General features: G+C 41.7%; 2 protein-coding genes across 2 annotated transcripts; both read right to left on the bottom strand.

Moving 5' to 3' along the window:
* Positions 1 to 9,465: 9,465 nt before the first annotated feature.
* LOC120555260 lies at positions 9,466 to 13,982 on the bottom strand. Its single transcript, XM_039793939.1, has 8 exons — positions 13,958 to 13,982; positions 13,812 to 13,862; positions 13,494 to 13,730; positions 12,825 to 13,106; positions 12,502 to 12,555; positions 12,361 to 12,417; positions 12,242 to 12,278; positions 9,466 to 9,682 (listed from the first exon to the last, which is right to left on the bottom strand). Exons 1-8 carry the CDS (start codon positions 13,980 to 13,982, stop codon positions 9,466 to 9,468), a joined length of 960 nt encoding a protein of 319 aa, XP_039649873.1.
* A 3,476-nt stretch (positions 13,983 to 17,458) lies between these two features.
* Positions 17,459 to 23,503, bottom strand: LOC120555261. Its single transcript, XM_039793940.1, has 9 exons — positions 23,418 to 23,503; positions 22,093 to 22,239; positions 21,741 to 21,865; positions 21,497 to 21,633; positions 21,027 to 21,120; positions 20,472 to 20,810; positions 20,192 to 20,372; positions 19,913 to 20,040; positions 17,459 to 18,119 (listed from the first exon to the last, which is right to left on the bottom strand). The coding sequence occupies exons 1-9, from the start codon at positions 23,497 to 23,499 to the stop codon at positions 17,583 to 17,585; spliced, it is 1,770 nt and encodes a 589-aa protein (XP_039649874.1). The 5' UTR covers positions 23,500 to 23,503; the 3' UTR covers positions 17,459 to 17,582.
* Between the last annotated feature and the right edge of the window lie 283 nt (positions 23,504 to 23,786).

Raw genomic sequence — 23,786 nt, 5'->3', positions numbered from 1 at the left:
GGCCTCTACAAGCTAGTGGTATGTGTGTGGGGCCTGGGGGTATGTCTTCAAGTATGAAGATGTGAACTTTGCTTTTATCAGTTGAAGGAAGGGAGATGCTGACTCCTTCTACAGTCATGGTGAAAATGAGCTTTGGCGACTGGGGGGTGATGAAGACGATCCTATAATTTGGTACTGATCAGAGCAACTCCGAGAACCCGACTACAGCTACTCAGGATAAAGGGACTCAGACTGTTTTGATAGAATGTAAAGGAGGAAGTGTCGGTGAACTTGCGGTAGCAGCACTGAAGACAAGCCCGAGGGAGGCGTCCTAGAATGGATAATTATCCCAGCGATAGCGACCTGTATCTAAGATGAACATCATCTGTGGATCAACATGGCCCCTCTGTTACCACAGCCGTTGGGCGCTGGTTGGTTCCAGGCCCTTCTGCTCTCAGAGATTCGGAAACTGCGAGATCCTGTGACCTCTTTGTTTTGCAAAAGATTTAATACAGAGTCGGGCTTATTCAGAACTGTGCTTTGCCTTACCAGCATTGGAATGGGCTGACAGACTGATGGAGGTGGGGGATAGATTGACCAATCTCTTCCATAGCAGCCGCGGGTGGAAAAATACATTGGTTGTGAAAAAACTCTAAACTTTTGAATTTTTTTTTTTAACCCGCCCATACCACACCTTTTTCCAGAAGTTTCCAAACTTCGCCCGTTCAGAATTTTTCCTAACCACACCTTACAATGGTATTTAAAGAGCTGAAGCAGACAGTGACAGAACATGGTAAGATGTTCCAGCGGGGGAAGAAAGAAGATTACAACAATGTTAGACTCAGCAACAAAGAGACCCCTTACACCCTGGACAAAACACTTACACCACGGGTCCTCTTCACCTCCCTCAGAGACAGGCGGACATGACCTCCAAGGCCGCCGCCCTCCCGAAGACAGACAGGGTGGATTATGCGATTATGAAGCTGAGCGCTGCCTACACTGCTATCACGGGGAGTCTGAGACATTTGACATGCCTCCGGACAGTCAATCTGAGGGAGGAAACCCTGCTAAAGTGGTCTGTGAGGAGAGTGGTTGGAAGGACGATTCAGAGTCGGAGAAGGAGTCGGAGGAGTCGGAAGGTCCCTCCTTCCTCAGTGGAGGAGGGATGAGATGGAGGAGGAGGAGGAAGAGCCCTGAAAAGCCCTAATCCGGACAAACAGGAGGACTGCCAGGAAGAAGTGAGACCCGATGGGTGGGTATTTTCTATCCTCGTCGACACCGTCAAATCAACCGTTTTTTCCTTCTCCAACTTGATTATACACAAGACAGGACCGGGCTCTGTGTGTCATGGATGCCGCGATTGAGCATCGAGCCAGAGGCAGCATGACTGCACCTGGAGGCATTGGCTGACAACTTTTCGAGGGACAACTTCTATTCGTTTGATGAAAAGACTCATAACACCTCGTTTCATTCCAGCTATTCAAGCGTCTGTGCGTTACGCACCATACGAAACAAGAAGATTTCAGAGTGCGCATGGTAGCAGAGGCGCTACTACATGAACTGGAAACTAGCAAAGAAGATCTTTGATCCCATCACCGAGATGTGCGACAATTTGATTGGTCAGGATTCTGTGAAAATCTTCCAACTGCGTTTGGTCACGAAGTGTTATGAGGACTCATAAGAGTTATATTTTACCATATTTAGAGCGAGAAAACAAAACCAAAAAGAAAAAAATCACGTTTTTTAAATGCGTGACATTTACTTTTAAACATATGTAACCTGCATGTATCTTTGAATATTTCTTTTTTATCTTTATATCTGTTTTAAGAGTATTTTTTTCTTTTCAACAAAATATCACAGTGTTTTTAACATATGTAATCCAGTGTGTATCCTTGAATATTTCTTTTCAACAAAACTTGAATGACATGTTGTATCTACAATCTTTTGTAAATAAAGGAAAAAAAAAAGAAAGAAAATGAATAAAGACTCATTCTTGCATACGGATGTCTTAGAGAACTGTTGAGGTCTCAGAGGAAAGGATGGCAGAAAGCGTGTGATGGAAAAAGTGTATTACGATCCTCTAAATCCAGCCAGCTATGGAGGTGTAAAACAACTCCGTCAGGGTGTAAAGGATGGACTGGCGAAAATGTCAGTGTTCAGGAAGTTAGAGATTTTTAGCAGAAGCAAGATGCTTATACATTGCATAAGCCTGCCAGAGGTACATTTCAAGAGAAACCGTGTTGTTTGTTACTAAGCCTTTTAAATCAATTCCAAGCCGATCTCTGTGACATGCAAGCCTTGGCAGAACATAATAGCCGGATTAATTATTTACTGACCGTCATAGATGTATTTTCAAAAAGCATATGTGCGTGCGTTGAAGAGGAAGACTGCCTCGGAAGTGGTAAAAGCATTTCAATCGGTGTTTCAAGAAAGTTTAATACCTCTAAAGCTACAAGCGGACGCCGGAAAGAGTTTTTTCAACAAGAAATTTGAGACTCTGATGAAGAAACACAACATCAAACATTTTAGGACGAGTGACTTAAAGCGTCGGTTGTTGGCGTTATAACCGCACTCTGAAAACTTCGTGTATAAATATTTTACTGCTCACAACACCAGACGATACCTCGGCGTCTTACCAGACCTGGTACAGAGTTATAATAACAGTTATCACACCTCTATTAAAATGACTCCTATGGAGTCCTCACGAGGAGAACACCGATCAAGTGTTCCACAATCTGTACGGCACCTTGCCTCTCGTCACGGAGGTAAAATAAAGATGGCTTTAGAAAGGAGATCTGGTGCGTCTGTCGAAAGTGAGGGCGTTTTCGATAAAAAATACGAGCAGAGTTTTACGGGTGAGAAGTCTTTACAGTGACGAGCATTATTCCCATTACACCTCCGGTATATAAATTAGTAGACTATGACGCGAACCTGTCGGGTCATTTTATGAAGCAGAGATGCAAAAGTAAAATGGCCGTCAACAAAATGTTTCAAGTGGAAAAAATCCTAAAACGCCGCACTGTCAAGGGGAGAAAAACAGGCTTTTGTGCAATGGAAAAACTGGCCGACAAAATTTAACAGCTGGGTTAAATTGGCTGATGTGGTCGGTATATAAAACCTCTGTGTACAAAGACCGGTCCATCACTTTCGCACTCAATAGAGAATCATGGAACACACCGCCTCTGAGGGCTTTTATGTGACTCTGCCTTCCAACGCCAGTAAGGAAATATTTAAAAGTAATACTAGCAGTTGTTACATCCGATTTGGCAAAACCGATTGAACTTGCTGGCGAATGGTTGGTGGGCCTATGCGAGAAATCATATATCCGCGCACGTGGTATAATTTACCGGCAGATTCATCCTATTTTGAACTGAATCGGTGGCCGATGAGCCTCAGCCCTTGGTGAGTGTAAAATTTAACAGGTGGCGTTACTATAATCGTCCTAAAGATCTCCTGGAATACCTGGTCCGGCGGTTAAAAAATATGATGCCTCCTTTGAGCGCCTCTTTCAACAAGCGTGACCAAACGGATTGACTTCAAAGGCGGCGGTCTTTACAAAATCAAAACGTACCCCCTCTGGCTTACATGCTTCGGTCTGAAAGTTAATGAATGGTGGACGCGTATCAAACGGCCATCTACATATCGCTGTGATTTAAACGCAGGCATATATAACCTGTTTGTCTATACGGATATCATTCGGTATCAAGCGTTGTGACAGTTACTCACCGCTGCGTGGTGTGCGTGAATGTGAAAGGTGACTTTGGTGACATAACGAACATTCGGTACCATACACTCCATTATATGCGCTGTCGAAAAATTACATCAAAAACATACGCATCGAAATTAAAACAGATCGCCAACAAACCCGTGGATTTTGTTTTGGAAAGACAATTGTGAAACTACACTTTAAACCAGTTCAACGTTCTTTGTAAGATGCTTCATATCAAAGAGACCCACGCCGTTTGTGGCCTACTATGAAGGTCAAGTAGGAGTAGCGTTACCCGGTTTTATGGAGCTCCGGTTATGTACGGTCGAGGTATAGGCTCAATATTTTCAAAGCTGTTTGGCTTTGTAGCCCCTCTGCTAAGAAAAGGTTTCGCTGTAGCAAAACCGCATCTTAAAACAACCGCTACAAACATTGCATCAGATGCAGTGAAAGGATTTATGGGGAAACTACCGAGAACAAAAATCAAGAAGCCCGGTGATATTATGGTCTTGTCGGTAGAGCAAGGGAAGCGCCCGCCAGGTGAGAGGGTTGTTTCGGCTGCATTTAAAAGCGCCAGCCTGCTAAGCGGAGCAAATCAGTCAGGAGACGCAGCTCCGAAGAGAAGGAAGTCTGCACGACTCCGACATATTTTAACGTTGCAAACAATGGCCCTCTTACATCAGAAATCGGCAGAGTGTACCCTGGCCGAGCTGGACCTCTTTTCAGCTCCCATGACACAATTATCCGTAGAGGGATAAAAAATATCAAGAGTACCAGCCGTTATCAGCACTTTCGGACTCCTCCCGATTGAATTTTACATACCTGGAGACGGTGAAAAGTACCGCGATTTAAAGCGACACGCTGCTTCATCTCAGAGTTAAAATTACAGAGAAAGATGGGTCAAACATCCCACCAGATACAGCAGTTGGGCTCATCAACTACCCGCTGAATACAATTTTTCAGTCAATGCGGCGTTATTCTGGGGGATAGATTAATTTCCCAGTCAAGTTACAGCGCATCCATATCGGCGATTATAGAAACTTTGCTCAACTTTTCCAGGCGACACGTTAAAGAGTCAATTTAAGCGCCGGTCTGTTTTACAAAGACAGGCGCGGACCGCCATGGATTCTGTGGTAATAAATAATGGTCCTAACAGAGGGTTAGTCCAGAGAGGTCAATTCAAGCGCAGAATCTGCGAAGTGGACCTTTTGGGCCCATTACATAGTGACATATTTTTCTCGCGAAAGACTGATGTTAAACTCTGTTGATTTGAGAATTAAACTGATCCGTAACAACGATGCATTTTGTCTTATGGGGCTCGTGTATTCCGAGTTCTGTCTAAAGATAATATCGGCATCGCTGTTTGTTAAAAGGTCACCGTTTCCCCGCGCTACGTCTGGGTCACGCCGCCGCCCTGATGAAAGGAAATGCTCTTTATCCGCTCTCACGCGTCTGTGTGAAGACCTATTCCATACCGCGAAATTTCAGGATCTGTAACCAGGAAAACCTATTTCTGGGTGCTATGCCTCGCTATCTAGCTTTAGCCATGGTTCGAGTAGATTCTTTTTCAGGAAGAAGGGACCTATCCCCGTTTAACTTTCTTCATAATGACATTGAATATCTTGCACTGTGTCAGGATGGGAGGCAGCTGCCTGCTAAGGCCTTCCAGCCCCGTTTCAACACAGGCAGCTCAGTTAGAGAATATTACAACATGTTTACATCTACTGGGAGACACCTCAAGGATCTGCCTCTTAGCATTACCGTGGGGAATTTAACGAAGGTTATTCTTTGTTCGGTGTTCAATCTGGGGCGAGCGAACGGAGACAGCGACGCGCTTAGCCCATTTCCTCAGGGAATTTACGTCTTGAAATGCGCTTCAGGGTCCCTCTGCCTTACACAACAACGTTAATAGTATACGCTATTGACGATTCCATTCTGGAGATCAACTCTAAAAGACAGGTGTTGGTGGATTATTATTAAAGATATGGATAATCATCAGCTAGAAAGGCTTTTACATCATCTTATAGGAGACACATTCCCGCCGTGTGGGCTTGTGATCAGCTACCAGCTGAGCCAGACCTTTAACCTGCCAGCCTATTTTATAGTGAACACTCATCCTTCCTACATGCCTGGTGAGCACTGGCTCGCACTGACGTTGGAAGAGGACGGGAGTGCAACTTTTTCGACTCTTATGGATTTCCGCAGATTTTGCTCATTACCCAGCGGAGCATTTTACAATTTTTGGAAAGTCGTTCAAAGAAGCTACACTACCACAACCGCCAGCTCCAGCATACTTTCTCTATAGTGTGCGGACAGCATTGCGTTTTTTATCTCTGTCACCGCGCATGCGGTTTATCTTATAATAACATTTTGGGGTTGTATCATGCTGACGGTGTCTATAAAAACGACCGCATGGTATCTACTTTTGTGAATAAATATCAAAGATGCGTCACTCGTAACCGCTCAGAATCTTTTCATCATAGTGTATGCTCTCTGAAAATGTTTAAAGATTGTTATCACTTGTAAGAAACATGAAAAACAAACAAACGCTGTAACCATAAACTTGTGATTAATAAAATGCTTTATTGAAAATGACAGTGTACGGAAATTCTCTTCATTTACAAGTTTAAAACCTTAATCCCACGTAGACCATCTTGGGGATTTTTGTCTTTTTTGACGCGGTGATTTTTCTTCAAAACCATCTCCGTCCATTCTGAGTTGTCTGTACTGTTCACGCGCTTGCGGATTTTTCACCATCGAAACGGGAATGTTGAGCACTGACAAAGTATTTAAGAAACCAGTCCATCCTTTTGGCATTGTTTGGGTTTTCTTCTTCTTATTAGGCTGCGATAGATTTTTGAATAAATCTATCATATGAGAGCCTTTTACGACAGAACCTTTGTAAATAAATTCGCCCCTAGAGGACCATCTCACGTCATTTGCGGCTAATTTCTGCATAATGTAGAGAGCGTTTTCGGTCGTGCAGGGGCAGGTTTGTTATCACATCGCTTGCAGCCTCATCCAATAGGGATTGGGGTCCGGTGCTGATGCTGCTGCTACACCACCATCAGCACTATCTACTGGTGCATCGGCAGCTGGTGCATCTGATGAGGATGCAGAGTGTTGACTTTGTGCGACATCCGGATGCAGAGTGAGAGTAACCCTATGACGCTCTTTCTCGCTTTGTTTGAGCAAAGTGAGATAAGCGTAACATCAGCGCGTTATCTTTTAGCTTTTTCATACGAATTCAATCTTGGATCATTTAATACGGTAGCTCATTTTTCTCATTCAAATCATCTTCGGCTGTCTGTCTGATGGATGGCTCTGGTCTAGTCATTTTACTCAGCTGCTGGGGCGGAAATCAAATACATTTTCTTGGTAGCCTTTGAGAGCCATATTATTAATTTTTTCTTCTCCTCTTAGCTTCCGGAATCAGCCCACCTAGTAGATTTCCGAGAATAGGCACTGACGGAGAAGCAGCGAGGAAGGATAAAACCCCCAGTTTGTTTTTCAGAACCTGATGTTTACGGCTTTAAGCTGGTTTTTTATCTGCCAACAACCTTATAATATTCTTTTGACGCTTCAGTTGTCTGTATTGAGAAGGGGACACCTTTAGATGCCCTTTCAAAAGATTAAGAGATAATTCGCATAAGGCCTGCAGAAAATCAGGTGAGCAGTGTTTTAAAATGTCTTTGCGCTTTGAAGGCTTCGCGTGGTACAAGGCTTTTAGTAACAGGCGCTTCCTTTTTAACCGCTCCGACATAATGAAGGTCTATTTTGTTTTAGCGATGTAAACCGTGTCGTCTGCTGGTGGGGAAGTATCCCGTGCGCACTCTGTAACGTTCTGGGCATGAAGGTGTGAGGTCCAAAATTAAATACCCGTCGCTGACTTGGTAGCATCTTGAAAACTTTCCAGGAAAAAAATGTTTTTGTGGGGAAACATCTGATGTACTAGTACCCTCATCTGCAGTTGGTCGCGGGGGTTTTAAATAGACGAGGTAATTACAGTTTAAACTGATTTATGCGGCTGTATTTACCTTTATGGAATACATTTTGAGTCAACATCATGACGCTCATCCTTTTGTGATGTCGGTATTGCGTGAATATTTTCGCCACCTCGGGATGGTCACCTGCCTGAAATATGACGTCGTCCAGGATGACGAGATGTGAATGGTCAGGGAGGGAAACAGCTTAGTGTCGTCAAAGAATCGGGGAGTCCTTCCAGAAATGTAATTCTTTTATTCATTTTCTTCATTTCATCATACATGGGTTGATAACTTGTATAAATCCATACAATATTTTTCTGGTACAAGCGTCCATCACACGTTCACATTTTTCCAGTACAGATTTAATAAAATAGGTTTTACCACAACCACTTGGGCCCACTACCAAACATGAAAATGGAACCTTTAGTCTTGGATCAAAATCAATCTGCTCCATCATGCAGCTAATAACCAAAAGGCAGAGTTGTACCGTCCAGGAAATACCCGTCTCTTGTCGTTACCGACTCTAAACTTTTCTTGAATGTAGCGTTTTTCAACAGAAATCCGTTTTTATCCGCGTTTATAGTCTGTTGCGGCGTTTCCAAGGAATCTTTCCTTAGACCCCTCAAGATAGCCTCGACCAATTCTTTTGTGCTGTCAAAATTGATCAGTTCACTGCATTCTCGCGTCTGTGTAATACCTTTAACTTTCATCACCACTTTTTTCTCATTTTTGGTCTGGTAGGCGTTAGCTCTTTGGACCCGCGGCTACAAAGTCATGTTTTTGTCGCGCGCCGTAATTCATCCGTGAGGTCACCGAGATAATTACCCAGCTCAGGGCGTCTCATTTTCTTTTATCACATAGATCAAGCTGTCCGTGTCACGTAGAGAATGTTCTGTTGCAGCCTTTCTAAATAACTGTACAATTTCAGACGCCCGTAAGCGGTGGTAAACGCAGCGATGAAAACATTACTGCGTCCGACCTGGGGGACTACACACCTGTCATTATACAACCACTGAATCAGTGCTACGTCGCGCGGTTTGTTGGTAAAAACGACACGTGTTTTAGAGTGTATTGTCCAGAAAACACTAAAGTGAAAAAGTGTTCGGCCGACTTGACGAAGTGTGGTTTGAACCAAATTACTTCTCTGCGCCAAACTTGCCCCAAAAGCCGTTCAGACAAGCCTTGGACACCTGTCTCTTTGCCGGATTTGTCTCAATTTTTTCTGGGTTTAACCTGATGCCTTGATGCAATTCGTAGTATTCTCTGATGTATTTTTTCCTACTCTCATCGTCCGCGGCCTCCGCCGAAACCCGAAGCTTCCTGTTTACCCTTCAAAAGGTGTGAATGTACTTCGACAAAAGATTGCTGCTCTGTGCCTCAAAGTGCCAGACCTCAGAAAGTTTCGACACCTTGTAACCCATCTGTACCGCTTTGTGCAGCTCTGCACTGACCCAAACTCCGGTCAGAGCTCTGGCAACGTCATCATGACTACATGAGTCGCTCTGATTATTAGTCTCTGAGCGCAATGACGACAGAGTGTGAACACTAATTTACCTTGAGCTGTTTTATAAGGTAACACGGGAAAATACAGACCTCTTGGGGAATCCGCCGGTTGCTCTGATCAGCCCAAAGTAGTTTTCAATTTCGTCAAAATCTCTGTGAATTATTACCGGATGGCCTAATGGGTAGGAGCCTGTTGCGTTAACGTACGGATACAATGATGTAACATCTACATAATGCACAGACTTCGTCTGCACCTGCAGTGTACCGTAGCCTCAGCGCTGGTCCGCCCCCTTACAGTCGCGGCTCGAGGGCCAGAGGTTCAGGTGGATCATATTTCTTCATAAACTCTCGCACCCCCGCGTGTGTTTTTTTCATCAGAGTCCACGCATGCTCCGTCATCACCTCTGTATGCAGTCCATGCGTGGACCTCAACTGATGCAGCTTCTCCTGGCTAGCCGAATGCATTTCCTCAAAGGCCGCCCTGTCATAGGGCGAGATATCGTGAGGTCTGAAACAAGTAGGACAGCCATGATAAAAACATCCGCGAAATTCATAGGGCAGTCTAACCCCTCTATGGTGGCGTAACCGTCGACAAAATCGCATACCAATTTTCTTTTCCCCGGTTTAGAGCATGCTGAATGAAAATGTTTTTGAATACATTAACCATTCCAGCCATTGAATTGAGCAGCTCGAGAATTTTTGAACTGGCCGCCTGTAATCGTCGGGCGAAGGAATAGCCAGTGTCTTTTCAACCAGGAAATTTGGTGAAATACTTTCATTGATGCCGAGGGAAATTGTGACGGGCAGCTGAAAGGATCCACGTCGTCTCCCCTACAAATTCCTCTCTGAATTTCATGCACCCTTTGCGCCAAGAATATTTGTGTCGTTTTGACAGTAAAAACTGCCTCTTTCTCAAAGTTAAAAACACCCCTCGATGCTTCTTTGTACCAGCTGTAAAACTCGTTTTGCTGAGCCGCGGACATGCTTTCTACACCGTAATCTGCGGTGGGTAAGGCCCGATATATTTTAGATGCTTCTCTTTGCTAAATTTGTGGGGAAAGAAGCCCTTTGATTGATCTGCAAATCCTAATGCTTTCGGCATGCGGCGAGTTTCATGGTAAGAAAGGACAGGGAATCGATAAACCTCAGCAGATAATCTGTTTCTGTAAAACAGATTATTTTGCTGCGCGCATGACAAGCGGACGGGATCATTCCTAAGTCTATCAGGCCTCTGAGGATTAGGTAGCTGTCGAAACCTCTAGCATTGTGTGCGATAAATGTAGCTTTTTATATTGAGGGTTTCCTGAACTGCATGAGAAACTTCCGGCGCGCAGTCTAAGCCGTAGGACATCCATTTTTCACCCTGTAGCGATTCGGCACACACGAGGTAGGGCATGTGTTCTCCCTTGTCATTGACAAATGTTTCAAAATCGTAAAAGAAGATATCTTGGGTCTGATTTTCTTGAAATTTCACCGGTTGTATGTAGCACTGGTGTGGCTCGTCACCTTTGTGGACACCACACACTTTACATTTGAGGGTCATGCATTTGTGCTCTGTACTAGCGGAGAAGAGACATTTGCAGTTTGAACATTTGTGAATCTTCTGACATGTACTGAGGGTCGTGTCATTCAAAGACTTTTTGTGTTTAACGTAACACGCGCGTGTACGAGAAGTCCTGTTGCAATCTGCGCAGTATACAGGGTCACTGTACACAATATCGCATCTAGGATCGAAACAGAGATTGCAATGACCCGGACAAGAGTGGGACTCGCTCCGGCAGTAACCTCGGTAACAGTAATGACATACATTATCAACCCCTAAAAACCCTTTAAGATTTTTTATTCCATAATAGTGCTCGTTAAGCAGGAATAGAAACACTGGCTGGTCAGACTTTGGGTATTGTGTTTCAAAATGCGAGAGAGCGCGGTCCTCGCGTCTGTAAAGACTACAATTTTCCGGTTTACTATCTGTTCAAATTTATTGATGTGACTGAAAGCTGCGGTGGCTTCGGTCAGACCCGGCTAAATGATGAAGCTCTCTAAGCGTGCTTCGACGGCTTGTATGTAGGTGAAGTCGGTGTTGATGAGCAGAGCCAAGCTGATGGTAAAGCATAGTTTATTGTTTACGTTGGGCACTACATGCAAGTGTTTTTTTTCTTATTAACGATCACGCTGACCAGAGTTTTTTAAGTTTTCGCTTATCACCAGCACCGCCCTAGGATTTTTGACAACTTGAATGACTACTTCCAGTGGTGAGTCAGCGTCTAGCTCTCTGTTAGATTGTATCAATCTCTCCAGTAACCCTTCAAAAAGCGTTCTGAAAGTCAACGCCCGTTATCACCGACTTGAATGATACCGTGTTCCTGTGCATTTTCCGCTATTATTTCAACCTGCATACGATGTCATTAGGTCTAACCTCAGGTCTCACTCTCTCAGCTAAAGGCGTTAAAATGATTCAAAACATCTTCATAAAATTCGCAAAATCCCCGACGTTCCGCTATGGGAGGTACTTTAAAGGTACGCGAATTCCAAATTCCCAATGCGATCGCGTCTCCTCGACTGAATGTCATGGGGGTCTATTGGTGGAAGGGGTTTTTCCTAACGGGGAATGTCATGGTTCTCAATCTCTTGTACTAAGGTATTTTCTACCGGTTGAATGTCATTATGGTTATGATTATCAAGCTCTTGTAAGGCCCTTTCTAACGGCTGAAAGTAATCACTCACAGGCTCTGGTTGTGCTGTCTCTGTGCTGCCGTTATTTAAATGAGGTTGATCAGGACGATTGTCTGGGTGGGGATTATTATGATTTAACTCTTGGATGGCTTCAGCAAGCGCTGGTGTTACAAAACGCAGTGGATCCCTGTTTACATCGTCTACAGCAATAACTAATTGTATGGGAATTATACAAGACTGGTCAGGCTCCATTTTGCACGTGATTAAAAATAAAATAAAATAAAATAAAACAAAATGTCACAGCTAACCTACACTTTTATTTCATTTGAAGAATTGTCTGCACAATTGTCAGCAGCTTTTGGAGGATCTCCAGCTTGCTTTCCGGATCTCTCACTTCGCCTGTTGTCGTCGATTGCCCCTCAGTACAGCATCTGTCATAAAATCAGAGAAAATACCTTTTAAATATATTTAATTATCGATACAATAATACTAAGATATGTAAATAATAATTACCTCTGACGGGTTCAGGCCTCTCCCTGACATATCTCACTCGATGAATACCCCTCCGTCCTTTCATAAATCAGAGAATATACATCTTTAATTATATATTTAATTATCAATACAATAATATATACATATATAAATAATAATTACCTCTGAATCGTACAGTGGGATGCACGGGCCTGGCGACAGGTTCAGGTTCAATCTCTGTTAATTTGGAAAATAATGAGATAATAATGAGCGAAAGTCTGAATAACTCTCTCTCTCTCTCTCTCTCTCCCCCCTACCTGACTTGCTCCCCACACACACACACACACACACACACACACACACACACACCATTTGGTTACCCAACCATCACCCAACCAGATGGTCAATCTCTCACACCCCTGCTCTTTCCCATCTTACATTGTACTTTTTAAAAATGAACAAAAACCATGCATCTGCAGTAACAGGTATAACTTAAAAGCACTTACCCGCGTCCTGAGTTTGAGTTTGCACAGAGATGGCCTCTGTAATGTTCTGTTCAACTATTTCCCGCTGCTGCTGCTCAGATGCTCTTTCGAGGGCAAGGATTTCAGAAAGATTAAGTTCCACTTCATTGCCATCTTCAGCTGCAATCAGAACCACTACACCAGCTTCTTCTGCTTCTTCTGCTGCTTCTTCCTCTCCTTCTGCTTCTTCTGCTTCTTCTTCTGAATCAGCGAGGGCCTGGATAGGCTCCTGACCGTTTTCTGTGGATGCTGCAGGCTCAATCTCTGTTCATTTTGAAAATAATATATAACTTGCTTCAATTCAATGTATTTACTTTAAGTGTTAATAACTATCTCTCTCTCTCTCTCTCTCTCTCTCTCTCTCTCTCTCTCCAATCAAATGACTATCTCCCACAATGCCCTCTTACCCACCACCACCCACACCCCTCCCACACCACCTGCACCCACACACACACACACACACACACACACACACACACACACACACACACACACACACACACACACACACACACACACACACACACACACACCATGTGTTCCCCATCTCCCATCCACCCATTACCAGGTATAATATAAATAATATTTGTCTCCCTCTATCTCACATCTACCCAGTTGCAGGTATAATATAAATAATATGAAAGGCCTTACCGGCAGTCATTTGTAGGGTAGCCGTGGGGTGCCCAGCGTTTTCATCTCTTGACAGCATATGCTGTACCGGCTGCCTAAATTCTGTTTCAATCGTGACGGTGGGGACGTCTCGCAGCACAATTGGCTGCCCGTTGGCCCGTGGTCTTTCTTCAGGCATTACCTCCTCAATTTCAATAACCCCTGTAAAGACTGCTGGATTTTGATTGTTATATGCAACGCCTCTGTCATCTATCACGCCTTTGGGGAGAGAAAAGACAACATAGGATCAGTTATTTATTACCTTGATACATAAAGCATTAAATGGTATAAATAACCTACCAAAATCGGCATCTGTGATTACGATATCTCTAAAGTCCTCGTCATTGATTTCTGTTAGGAAGAACAGTCATAATGGCTGACCCGGAATATTTCAACACACTTGGCTTTAATAATTAATTAATCCATAATGATAATATAGAACTCACCTGAAAAGTACTGTGACTGACTCATTTTGACTCCTCTGAATGAAGTGACGGTCTGTATGCAAAGCCGAGTGGGAGAGTAGGCTGAATGAAGCACATGTTTCTTCCAAACATGTGGTAAACACTTTATTGCCTATTTAGGGGCGAACATTAGTGCGGGTGTGCAAACTTTTTGGGGGCTCAGCCACTTACTTGGCCTGTTGTAAGAGGAGCCTTACACATTCCTATTTTACAACCCTGCCTTACACACGTTCTGCTCTCTGCTCCAAAGAGTGTAAAGATACTTGATTTAATTCTTGGTCATTGGCTCATTTCAAACGCATTTGTGTTACTCAAACTTACATTCATGCTGTGTGTAGAATGAAAAACCTATCTTTCTCTGTTTCAAACGGGGAAGAAACCCTTTTTATGCTCAAAATTTAACGCTACACCCCTCTTCTCTCACTGGATCATTTCAAACACATCCGGATATTTCATCTCTAACGCTCATTGGATCATTTAAATGAAACATTTTTCTACTTCCTGTGACGCCCTCATTGCATCACTTAACACACGTCATTTCCGGGACACGCCTTCCTTCTAGAAGCTTCCAGAACAGACCAGTCACACACACCTGGAAGGCATCAATCACTTTCTGACAGGTTGTGACCTCTTGACCCCCCAGGTCAAAAGGTCATCCATCAAAATCCCACATTCCAAGGTGACAGAAACCCCTGCTTATACTCTCTAATGGTTAATGCATCATTTAGGAATTATTAAAAAATATACTGATTGGTTGCCGTAGATACTGTATATATGGGGCATCGCTGATCCAAGCCGGCTCCGGTGCTCCAGAGCCCGGGCGCAGCGCCGCTGACCCTCGGTAATACAGCCCCCGGTAAAAGTGAAAATGAAAACGTTTGTTTTTATTATTCCCGTTTTTAAATCAAAGTTGCTATATCTATTTCTCTCCACAGCGTTGTTTACTCCTCCGCCAGCCTGCGTAAGATGCGTTCATATCTTATTTATTTGGCTGGACCTCTTCACATCTCTCCATTTGCGCTGCTTCACACACTTTATTTGCTTACTTGCATGGTTAAAGAAAATAAAATACATCCGTGAATAAAACCAACCGCATTCCGATTCTAACAACACATTTCCGTTTTATGCTGGTTAGGATAGGAACTTTTTTTAAAAGCCAGGCCTTGTTTGTGGTAGTGGACACCTTCTACTTTTACTAAAGTAAATATGTCTCTGGTTATTTGTACTTTTATTTAAGTACTGAGATTAAGTACTTCCTCCACGCGGCTCCGACAATCTCCGAAAACCTGTCTCCCAGGAGGTGCACAGGAAATGTCATGTCCTAATGTGGGAATTTGCGGGGCTTTTTCTTATGCTAATTAGGAACAACTGACACGCGCTTTCAGTTACAAAGACGTGGGATTCATCAATCCTAAGAACACAGATGCGAACAATTCTGCTGTTTAAGAACACGTCATGAATCCGGCATAGACTTTTCTTAGGAACCTTCTTAAGAACATAGGAAGATATTGGTGAATGAGGCCCATTGTTCACAGCGGCGAGCTGAAGGAGAGCTGTAGCAAGCTAGCCACAGTTAGCCACACTGGCTGGACCGGAAACAGGGAGGTTACCTTCAAAATAAAAGAGCAACACAAAGGGTGAGTAAGGTTTATAAATACTCACCATGGACAGGGCCGTCCAAACCCAGTTTGCTATGCAAGAGTTTGGTACAGATACATTTCCATGATATTAATTCAAGTGGAATTAAATTAGTAAGTTTGGACTAAATGAGCAAAGAAACACAAATTTACCTCATTGGTGGTTCTGCTGATTTTTTCAAATTTTTGTGGTAGAAAATTACAATAAAACATGTTAAACACTATAACAAATATGTTAATATACCTGTTTAAAGTTCACTGATTAAAATAAATCAGCTAAATAGTTTCTGATTAATGTTCTATGTATTAACTAGGAGTGGGATTCACCTCACAATACGACTTATGTTATAAGATGCTATTGTGGTTTTAAACATATTGCAATATTCTGCGATATATTACAATTTATTACCTTTTTTTTTCAACTTCAAGTATTACCACAGAAAATATTGCGATACTTTGCTGTATTGATTTTTTCCCTGACCCCTAATAACTACACAGCAAAAATCACGTGTACATGTACTCTATAGGTGTACATTTAACACCCATTTCGGTGTATATATAGGTCCAAGAGTTCAGTGTTCACTCAACACCGTCAAAAGAGCAAAATATATACTCCAAATTAAGAGTTACATTTGAACACTTTGAGAGTGCAAATGTACTCTATTAGTGGTTCTTTTGGGCACTCTTTCAGTGCTTCCTAACACCTGCAGTGTAAACCTAGAACCCCCAGAGACTAAAAAGATGTACTCCAAGTCAGTGCTTTGTAGCACTTTGCAGAGCTGATTATTTAATACTTCTAGAGTGAGAATGTACTCTGACTGGTGTACACCCAACACCTTTGAGGTGAATTATCATCACTTCAGGAATGAACTACACATTAGATTCTTGAAAACATTTTAATTTTTGCTGTTGTTACAGTGCAGGTAATCTTTGATTATTCTATATCAAGAATCACATTTAGACAACGTAACTAGCAACTTGAATGTGAAGAGAATGAGAAGGGTAAGCATTTTTCTCATGTAAAAAAAATAAAATTAAATAAAATTAAAGGTGTCCCTGGCAACCAATCAAGCAAGTTTCTTACAGGAACACATGCACAGGCACCACATACTGGTCATCTCTGTCAAAACCATAAGTTGTCTGCAGATCAAATGGCTTAAACAAGCACAACTCATCAACTTTTAGCACTGAAACATTTTCAGCATTTCCCTGTCTCATATGAAAAGAATGAAAATGTTCTGCAAAACAAAGTGTCTCAAAGTCCTCTACTAGAAGAAAATAGTCTCAATTATGTGAAACAATGTCTCTTATCAGGCTAAATACTGGAAAATCCTCTATGTTTGAGCAAGCCAGAAAAGCTGGGCGATATTCTGTCCCAAAACAAGTGATCCAAGATGTCACATCAACTTCACAGTCCAAGTCAACCTGTAGTTCTTCAGCAATTAGCTGACCATTTGCTAGGGCATTGAGCTTAACAGTTTTCACCGGCCCACAGTCAATACTTTTGAAAGGTGTTGATTCCCAATGAAATGCTATGGACATCTGATGTTTTTTAGCCAACGACTTTGTTAAATTTTAGAGATTTTTGATTGTGTTCTTGAAAAACCTATGCTTGGCTTCATATCTCATTGTCCAAACATGAAGAATTGGACCTATTTTTCGAATGGACCTGGGATAATGAGTCAAGAAATGATGTTTAGGAATCATTTTGCGATGTGGATAAAGCGCTTTGAAAAGTTGATGATGTTCAACAATGAGATGCTTCAGACATACAGTCATGCCATCAGTAACGACTGGAGAAAATATGATGTTCATAATTTTTTAAAAAGAAGCAGCAAGAGTCTCCAGTGTGCATTTCCCTCTTGTACAACATCTCCAAATATCAAGGGCATATTCCGGATCAAGCAAAATGTCTGAATTGCATTAAGACCAATGCCGTTTCCTGTCTGCTCAAAGTTGATTCTGGTTGGTCAGTTTTTTCGCTCAACAAAGCCATAATTGTATGAATATATCCGGTTACAAACATCTGTCTTGGATAGGATGTTGTCTGTGAGGTAACCAAAAAGCAACTTTAGCTTAAATTGCCCCACTCCTTCCAATATGTCGTGCATAATGTCTACAGCATAGTTGTCAGAAACATTAAAGTATTGTAGATCATTGAGTAAACAAGTTCGCTTCACTCCAAATTTCGATGCCAGTGTAGGATCTGCCATGAGGTCATTGCAATGCTGAGCATGGAGTGCTTTATTGCGGAATGTTATTCTTGGATCATCATCACTGAAAACTGTCTGCGAGGTCTGTTTGTCTACCAGGCAAAAATGGCAAAAATAGTTTGCATTGAATGATTCAACATACCCAAGTAGTGTGTGCAATCCCAAATTGTCCCCAGTTACTTGAGCAATTGTGCCATAAACTGGTTCATCAGAGAAAGGAACTTCCACTCCTGTGCACTCAAGGACTTTCAGATCATGTACAAGAGGCTCCAAGATGGTATTAAATCCATACTTCTTTACATCCGCAGTGTGAAAAAGTGCCAGAAGATGAATATTCCTAAGAGCTGAGTTTATCTTTGGAGACAGATTGCGTAAAAGAAAGTATATACTTCCAATCTTATGGATACCATGCTTGGATCCAAGTGGGTTTGCCATTTCAAAATCATCGTAGAATATCTGTATTTGGAGAGAATTTGTTTTTTTAGAGAAAAGGGGGTGATCTTTAAAATAGTTCCCATCACAGAAATCTTTATAAACTCCTGTTTTCTCGCAAGGCTGCAAAATATGATCACAAATCTCCTTGTTGTTGAATATGAACTTCAGTGTTTCCAATAGAGGAATGTACACAAATTTGTCTGTTACAGGAACTTGTTCGTATGTGCCAGTGGCTCGATTCCTTCTGGTGTCATACCTCACTCCTAGAGCGACCTCAACAGGTTCTACAAGACCAAATATCTCACTGAAATATTTTTTCCATTTTGTCTCAGTGTTAAGTTTGCTAAATGGATTTTCAAGACTGTCAAAATATTCATAAAATTTTGTTCTCATGCTCTCATCAGGTAGTACTTTTACCACATCTTCTTTAACAGTTGAATGCAATTCCTCTACAAGCTCATCCATATTTTCAACAACTGTCTTTACAACATTAGTAGCCACACCACTGCTTTGGAGTTTTGCAATAAGGGATGCACACATTTCTTGGGTATGTTGCCAGTTCTCAATACAGCTTTGAGAATTCACTGGTTGCTCTGAAATTAAAGTTGACACTGTTCGCTGATCATGTACAACTACTGAAGGAGTAACTGGTTCATTATCAGCTGGATCTAGACTTTCAGCATTATGCTTGCAGTGAAGATGTTTTCTGAAGCCTGAAAAAGTGCAAAATCTGTGACGACATCCATTCTGGTCACACACCAATTGAAGCTGCTTACCAGGAAAAAAGGCATGGGAAAGTTTGAGATGGCAGACCAACTGCTGAATGCTGGGAAAAGGGGATTTGCAGACAAAGCATCTAAACATCACAAGTTCAGTTGAGGAGCTTTGCCCTGAGGTCCTTGACTCTGGGAGTTTCGTGAGAGAGCCCAATGTCAATGTTGTAGATGGTGGTCTGCACAAATGTCAACATGGTGTTCAAGGCCTGGTCATAGGAGACACCAAACACATAATGTGCCTTGAAAAGTTCATCAAAGGCTGAGAGGGAAGACCTGGCCTTGCAGGGAAGGAGCACATTATCCATCGCAATGTAGTATTCATGGATGCTGTTTCTTGTCGTCCCAACTGCCAGGATGTAGGGCTGCCTCCGCTGGTCTGGACCACAGTGTTCCTGAAGGCTGCGACATGACTGTAGGATGACAAGAAGTATTACTACACATAACATTTTTATTGACTTTATTTTCACAAGGCCCCCAACCTGGAGATGACACTGAAAAGAAACTGGTGCATTGCAAAAATAATTACCTCCACACCATTCATTCTGAAGAATTAAACAAGGAACTTCAACTGAACTCTATCCTATAAGAAATTGTCGCAAACTGTTGTCTTTACATATCATCACTTGCAATTTATTCTGGTATTTGTGTGACATCACTTGTGTAAGTGCTGGAGTTTTGGAAGAGATTTAGATTCAGATATTTCCTAACTGAGGTTTGTTCTATCCCGTATGCATGTTGAACATGCTACCGAATCGCTACCTTCCCTTGTATCAAGTGAAAGGTACAATAATTAGCCAAAACATGGTCTGTTTTGTTGGGTTATACTACTGCATATTGGATGGTTTAAAAAAAAATAAAAAATCAGGATACACTTACCTTATGAAACTTCACTACACGATCCACAGCTTCCCGGATACTGATTTTGACAGCTCCCTTCTTTCCACTTGGAGGTGGTGGCAGGAGGTAGACCAGCAGAAGAAGTGAGGCCATGTCACTATCCCAACCTGAATAGGGAGAGCACATGCTTTGAGCAAGAAATACACCTGATGAAATCCCATGACACAAAATTAAAGGTTCTATAAGTTCTTGTCAATAAATAGTCAACATCTAAAAAGGTGGCCTAATACAAACAGGTTATTATTTGAGATCAGTTACCTGGCACTTCTTCATCCTCATCAGGGTTCTCCTCTGCAGACTGAATGAGGTAGTCAAGAAAGGGTGTCTTGCTGAAGTTGTTGGCTTGCTCTATTACTTTTGCCTTCAGGAGTGTTCCCCATTTCTCAAGGAGTTTTGAAGAAGTCTCAGCTCCAAACAACAGCTCAAAGTCCTGCAAGACCTAAAGGGGGAGAAATCATATGTAGGTTTATTTGATGGTGGTAGCACTGGGCGGAAATGATGAATGAATACATTTTAAACATAATTAATGTGAATTTACCAAGCCTTTTGTGTCAAGGAACCTTGGGAACACTGCAAGCACTGTGCTGCATCGTTCAGGATCGTGAACCAGCTTTTGTCTGTGGTTGAAGGTTGCTCTCATTTTCATGAAGATCTGTTCTTTGTCTGTGCTGTGTTTCAGTAGAGATATGGCCTCGCAACATTGGTCTCCCTCCAGCTGGTGCTCTTTAGACACTTCTCTCTCTAACTCTGGTCCACTGCTGTCTAAGGTGTGAGAGCTCTTTCTCCTAAATCCACTGCTACTGCCAAGGTCCCGCTGTGTGTTTTTAAGCTTCCAGGCAATGTAGCCCTCATTGCTATCTGCATCAAAGAAATGTTCCTAAAAGCCAAGTTGGAAATAAAAAAAGAAATTTCAGCATGATTCAATACAGATACCTGTAGAAAGAAGTGTTAATATTAATTGAGCACTTGCTGCTTGTACACCTAGCAATGTTGGTAATAAAGAAGCCTTCCTACATTACTCCTAAGAAACTGCAAAAGTCTTGATAACCAACAAGGAAATTTGGGAAATATTAACCACACTTGATATACTCACATAGCCTTTTTTGGAGTAGGGATCTTTCAGAGAAGGAAACAGTGTTACAATCCCCAAGGCATACTGTGTTCTTTTGTCCTTCGGTGGAGCTCGTCTGTGGAAAATGATAGGTTGCATTGACAGGAAAAAATAAAATAATCAGTAATTTAAAATGGTGACCGCAAACATGTAAACTCAAACTACATGAATGAAAATTAGAACCACGAGTCAACCATACAGTTTTGTACAAGCATATTTTTTTAAACCAAAAATTTCCCCAGGCTGAGAGGGGAGACACTGGTATTCTCATGACATTTTTTCTTGCCAATATGGCACAAGTCTGCAGTTCATTGGCCATGCTTGTCATTTATCAATTATCACCTGCAATTTTATAATATAATAATAATTTCATATCATAAGCAAGATGTCTACAGTCAAATACTATGAATATACTCTTCAATAAACCATGCACAATAAAGCATTTTACTTACCCATACTTTTCCACCATATCAGCAACAATGATGTTGACAAGATCACGGCGTGTCCGGTCCTTCATTTCTCCTCTCATTGCATATTCTTTAAGTATCTTCTCCCCTCCAGGCTTTTGTTCCAGAACTCTCTTGACAAGCTTGACAACAGGAATAAGAAACAATTAGATCAGCATACCAAAAAATGTTATGCCAAAACATACAAAATGTACAGCTTAAAGAGACATGTTCTACAAAAAAACACCACCTCTTTGGCCTGTGAAGAACTGTCATCAATATGCTGACTTTGTGGGGACTTCAGAGAAGTATCACTCTCTGATGAGCATGACGATAGTGACAAGGTGTCTGTGCATGAGGATGGGACAGGAGAGTCTGAAAAGAGGGAACAATATTTTTAAAAACAATTTTCACTTGTGATTTCATTAATCAATCCACATGTTCAATTGGTTTTCTTTGCCAGTTATGGATTATATGAGTTTTGATGGTTGATATGGCCACATTTTAAGTACAACTCCTTTTTGTGAGGGAAATTCAATTACAACGGCCACATGTTGCAACTATAACCCTTCAATGGACAATACAATCAAATGACCGTTTACCAGTGACTGAAAGAACATCAACAATCGTCCACAGGATGTCCGTTTTTTCCTCCAGGATGTCGCTGAAGACCTCTTCATCAACCTCTGTTCCAGTGTCATCCAGCACATATATGTCTGTCTCAGTGGGTATGCTGAACTTCACTTTAGCTTTGAATACAGAAAAAAGTTAAATAAAGCCTGGAATGCATTTTACTGAGGTAAATAATGAGCTTTCAAGCTCTTATTATTGTAGTCTACCTGAAGATGAAAACATTACATAATCCATTGAGAAGCCCCTATCAATTCCCTATACAATGGCCACTCTTTGGTAGCTATCCAGAGTAGTTGAAGGCCATTTCCAGTCAAAATCAATGTTTGTCTCTGAAATCACATCACCTATGATCAGTTCATCTCATACCATCCATACACCTAACTGCAGCGTGTGGACGTTTTGTTCAAGAATCCATCATTTTGTCAATGTTTACGTATGGGCACCGGGCATATTTAAAAATTGTTCTGTGCTTGCGAGGTTCCTAATTTGTCCATTCACTTCTTTTTTTTAATAACGTTTAAAAAGATCATTTTAACCCGGTGGTTCGTTCCTCACACGGAAATGATCAATGCGGACACCGCGGTAAGTTTGAATTTGGTTAAAATGATCTAAACCAATTTTTTCTTTTCAAAATGAACAGACAAATAACGAAACTTGCAACCACAGAACAATTTTTAAATATGCCCGGTGTCCATATGTTAACATTGACAAAATGATGGATTCTTGAACAAAACTGAAACGTCCACACGCAGTTAGGTGTATGGATGGTATGATATAAACTGATCATAGGTGACGTGATTTCAGAGACAAACATTGATTATGACTGGAGATGGCCTTTAATGATGTTTCAACATATTTGGAGTATTTGATATCATAGGACTAACTTAACAATTCACTGCTGCTACAGGTGAATTTGACAAGACTCATCAGAAAATCCAGTTGTTTTTTTTTAAACTTACTCCTGTATTATACAGATTAATATTTGCAAACTTGAACTTTTCCCTAAAGCTTCTGTCACTTGGACCAAGGCTAATGTTATGTCTGTTCAGCATTTTGGTTTGGTTTGGTCAAGATTCAACATTCATGAATACAGTGAAAATGACTATTCCCTATGGGGGTACATTTTACCCGCTGGCCATTATTTTTAAATATGACTCTTGATTTTGACTTTGTATTGAAACAAAGTTACATACAATAACAGATGCAAGTATATATTACCTGTTGGCAGTTTTAGTGTTAAATGTGGTGCACAAATTTAATTCACATTGTCACTGAAACACAAACAATAACTTACCCTCTTTGAGAAATTCTGAATGTGAGGCTCCATTAAGTTTAATGTACTTCTTCTTTCCGTGGTATTGCGCTTTGAACAGCATATTTGTTGTCCTTCCACTATTACAACAACAACAACAAAAAGAGTAATTGATTTAGCATCACTGCACACATGCAGTGCAGAGTTAAAGTTGAAGTTAACCACTAAATGCGCAAATCAGGCGGGAGCCGAGGGAACTACAGCTATCGTTATGGTGTAGCTATGTCGGATAGCCTGCTTCACTACGGCTAGCATTGCAACAATGACAACAATTATATTAAAAGTTTTCAATGGCTTTACTGTTTATATAGCAAGTTCGCTAAACTAAATTGAAGCCACGTGCCTCGTTAG

The sequence above is a fragment of the Perca fluviatilis genome, unplaced genomic scaffold (assembly GCF_010015445.1).
Source record: "Perca fluviatilis unplaced genomic scaffold, GENO_Pfluv_1.0 PFLUV_unplaced_scaf_50, whole genome shotgun sequence".
Lineage (NCBI taxonomy): Eukaryota > Metazoa > Chordata > Actinopteri > Perciformes > Percidae > Perca > Perca fluviatilis.
This window is presented reverse-complemented; position numbering and strand designations above follow the sequence as displayed.

Bases quoted from the DNA above. Each gene is read 5' to 3' on its own strand.
- LOC120555260 (XM_039793939.1), bottom strand. From the start codon at position 13,982: ATGAGTCAGTCACAGTACTTTTCAG. The intron at 13,863-13,957 runs GTGAGTTCTATA...TCTTCCTAACAG, and splicing joins TCAGTCACAGTACTTTTCAG to AAATCAATGACGAGGACTTT. The intron at 12,556-12,824 runs GTAAGTGCTTTT...CCAAATTAACAG, and splicing joins AACTCAAACTCAGGACGCGG to AGATTGAACCTGAACCTGTC.
- LOC120555261 (XM_039793940.1), bottom strand. From the start codon at position 23,499: ATGCTGTTCAAAGCGCAATACCACGGAAAGAAGAAGTACATTAAACTT. The intron at 21,634-21,740 runs GTGGTGTTTTTT...CCTGTTGTCAAG, and splicing joins GTTCTTCACAGGCCAAAGAG to CTTGTCAAGAGAGTTCTGGA. The intron at 20,811-21,026 runs GTGAGTATATCA...CTTGGCTTTTAG, and splicing joins CCTACTCCAAAAAAGGCTAT to GAACATTTCTTTGATGCAGA.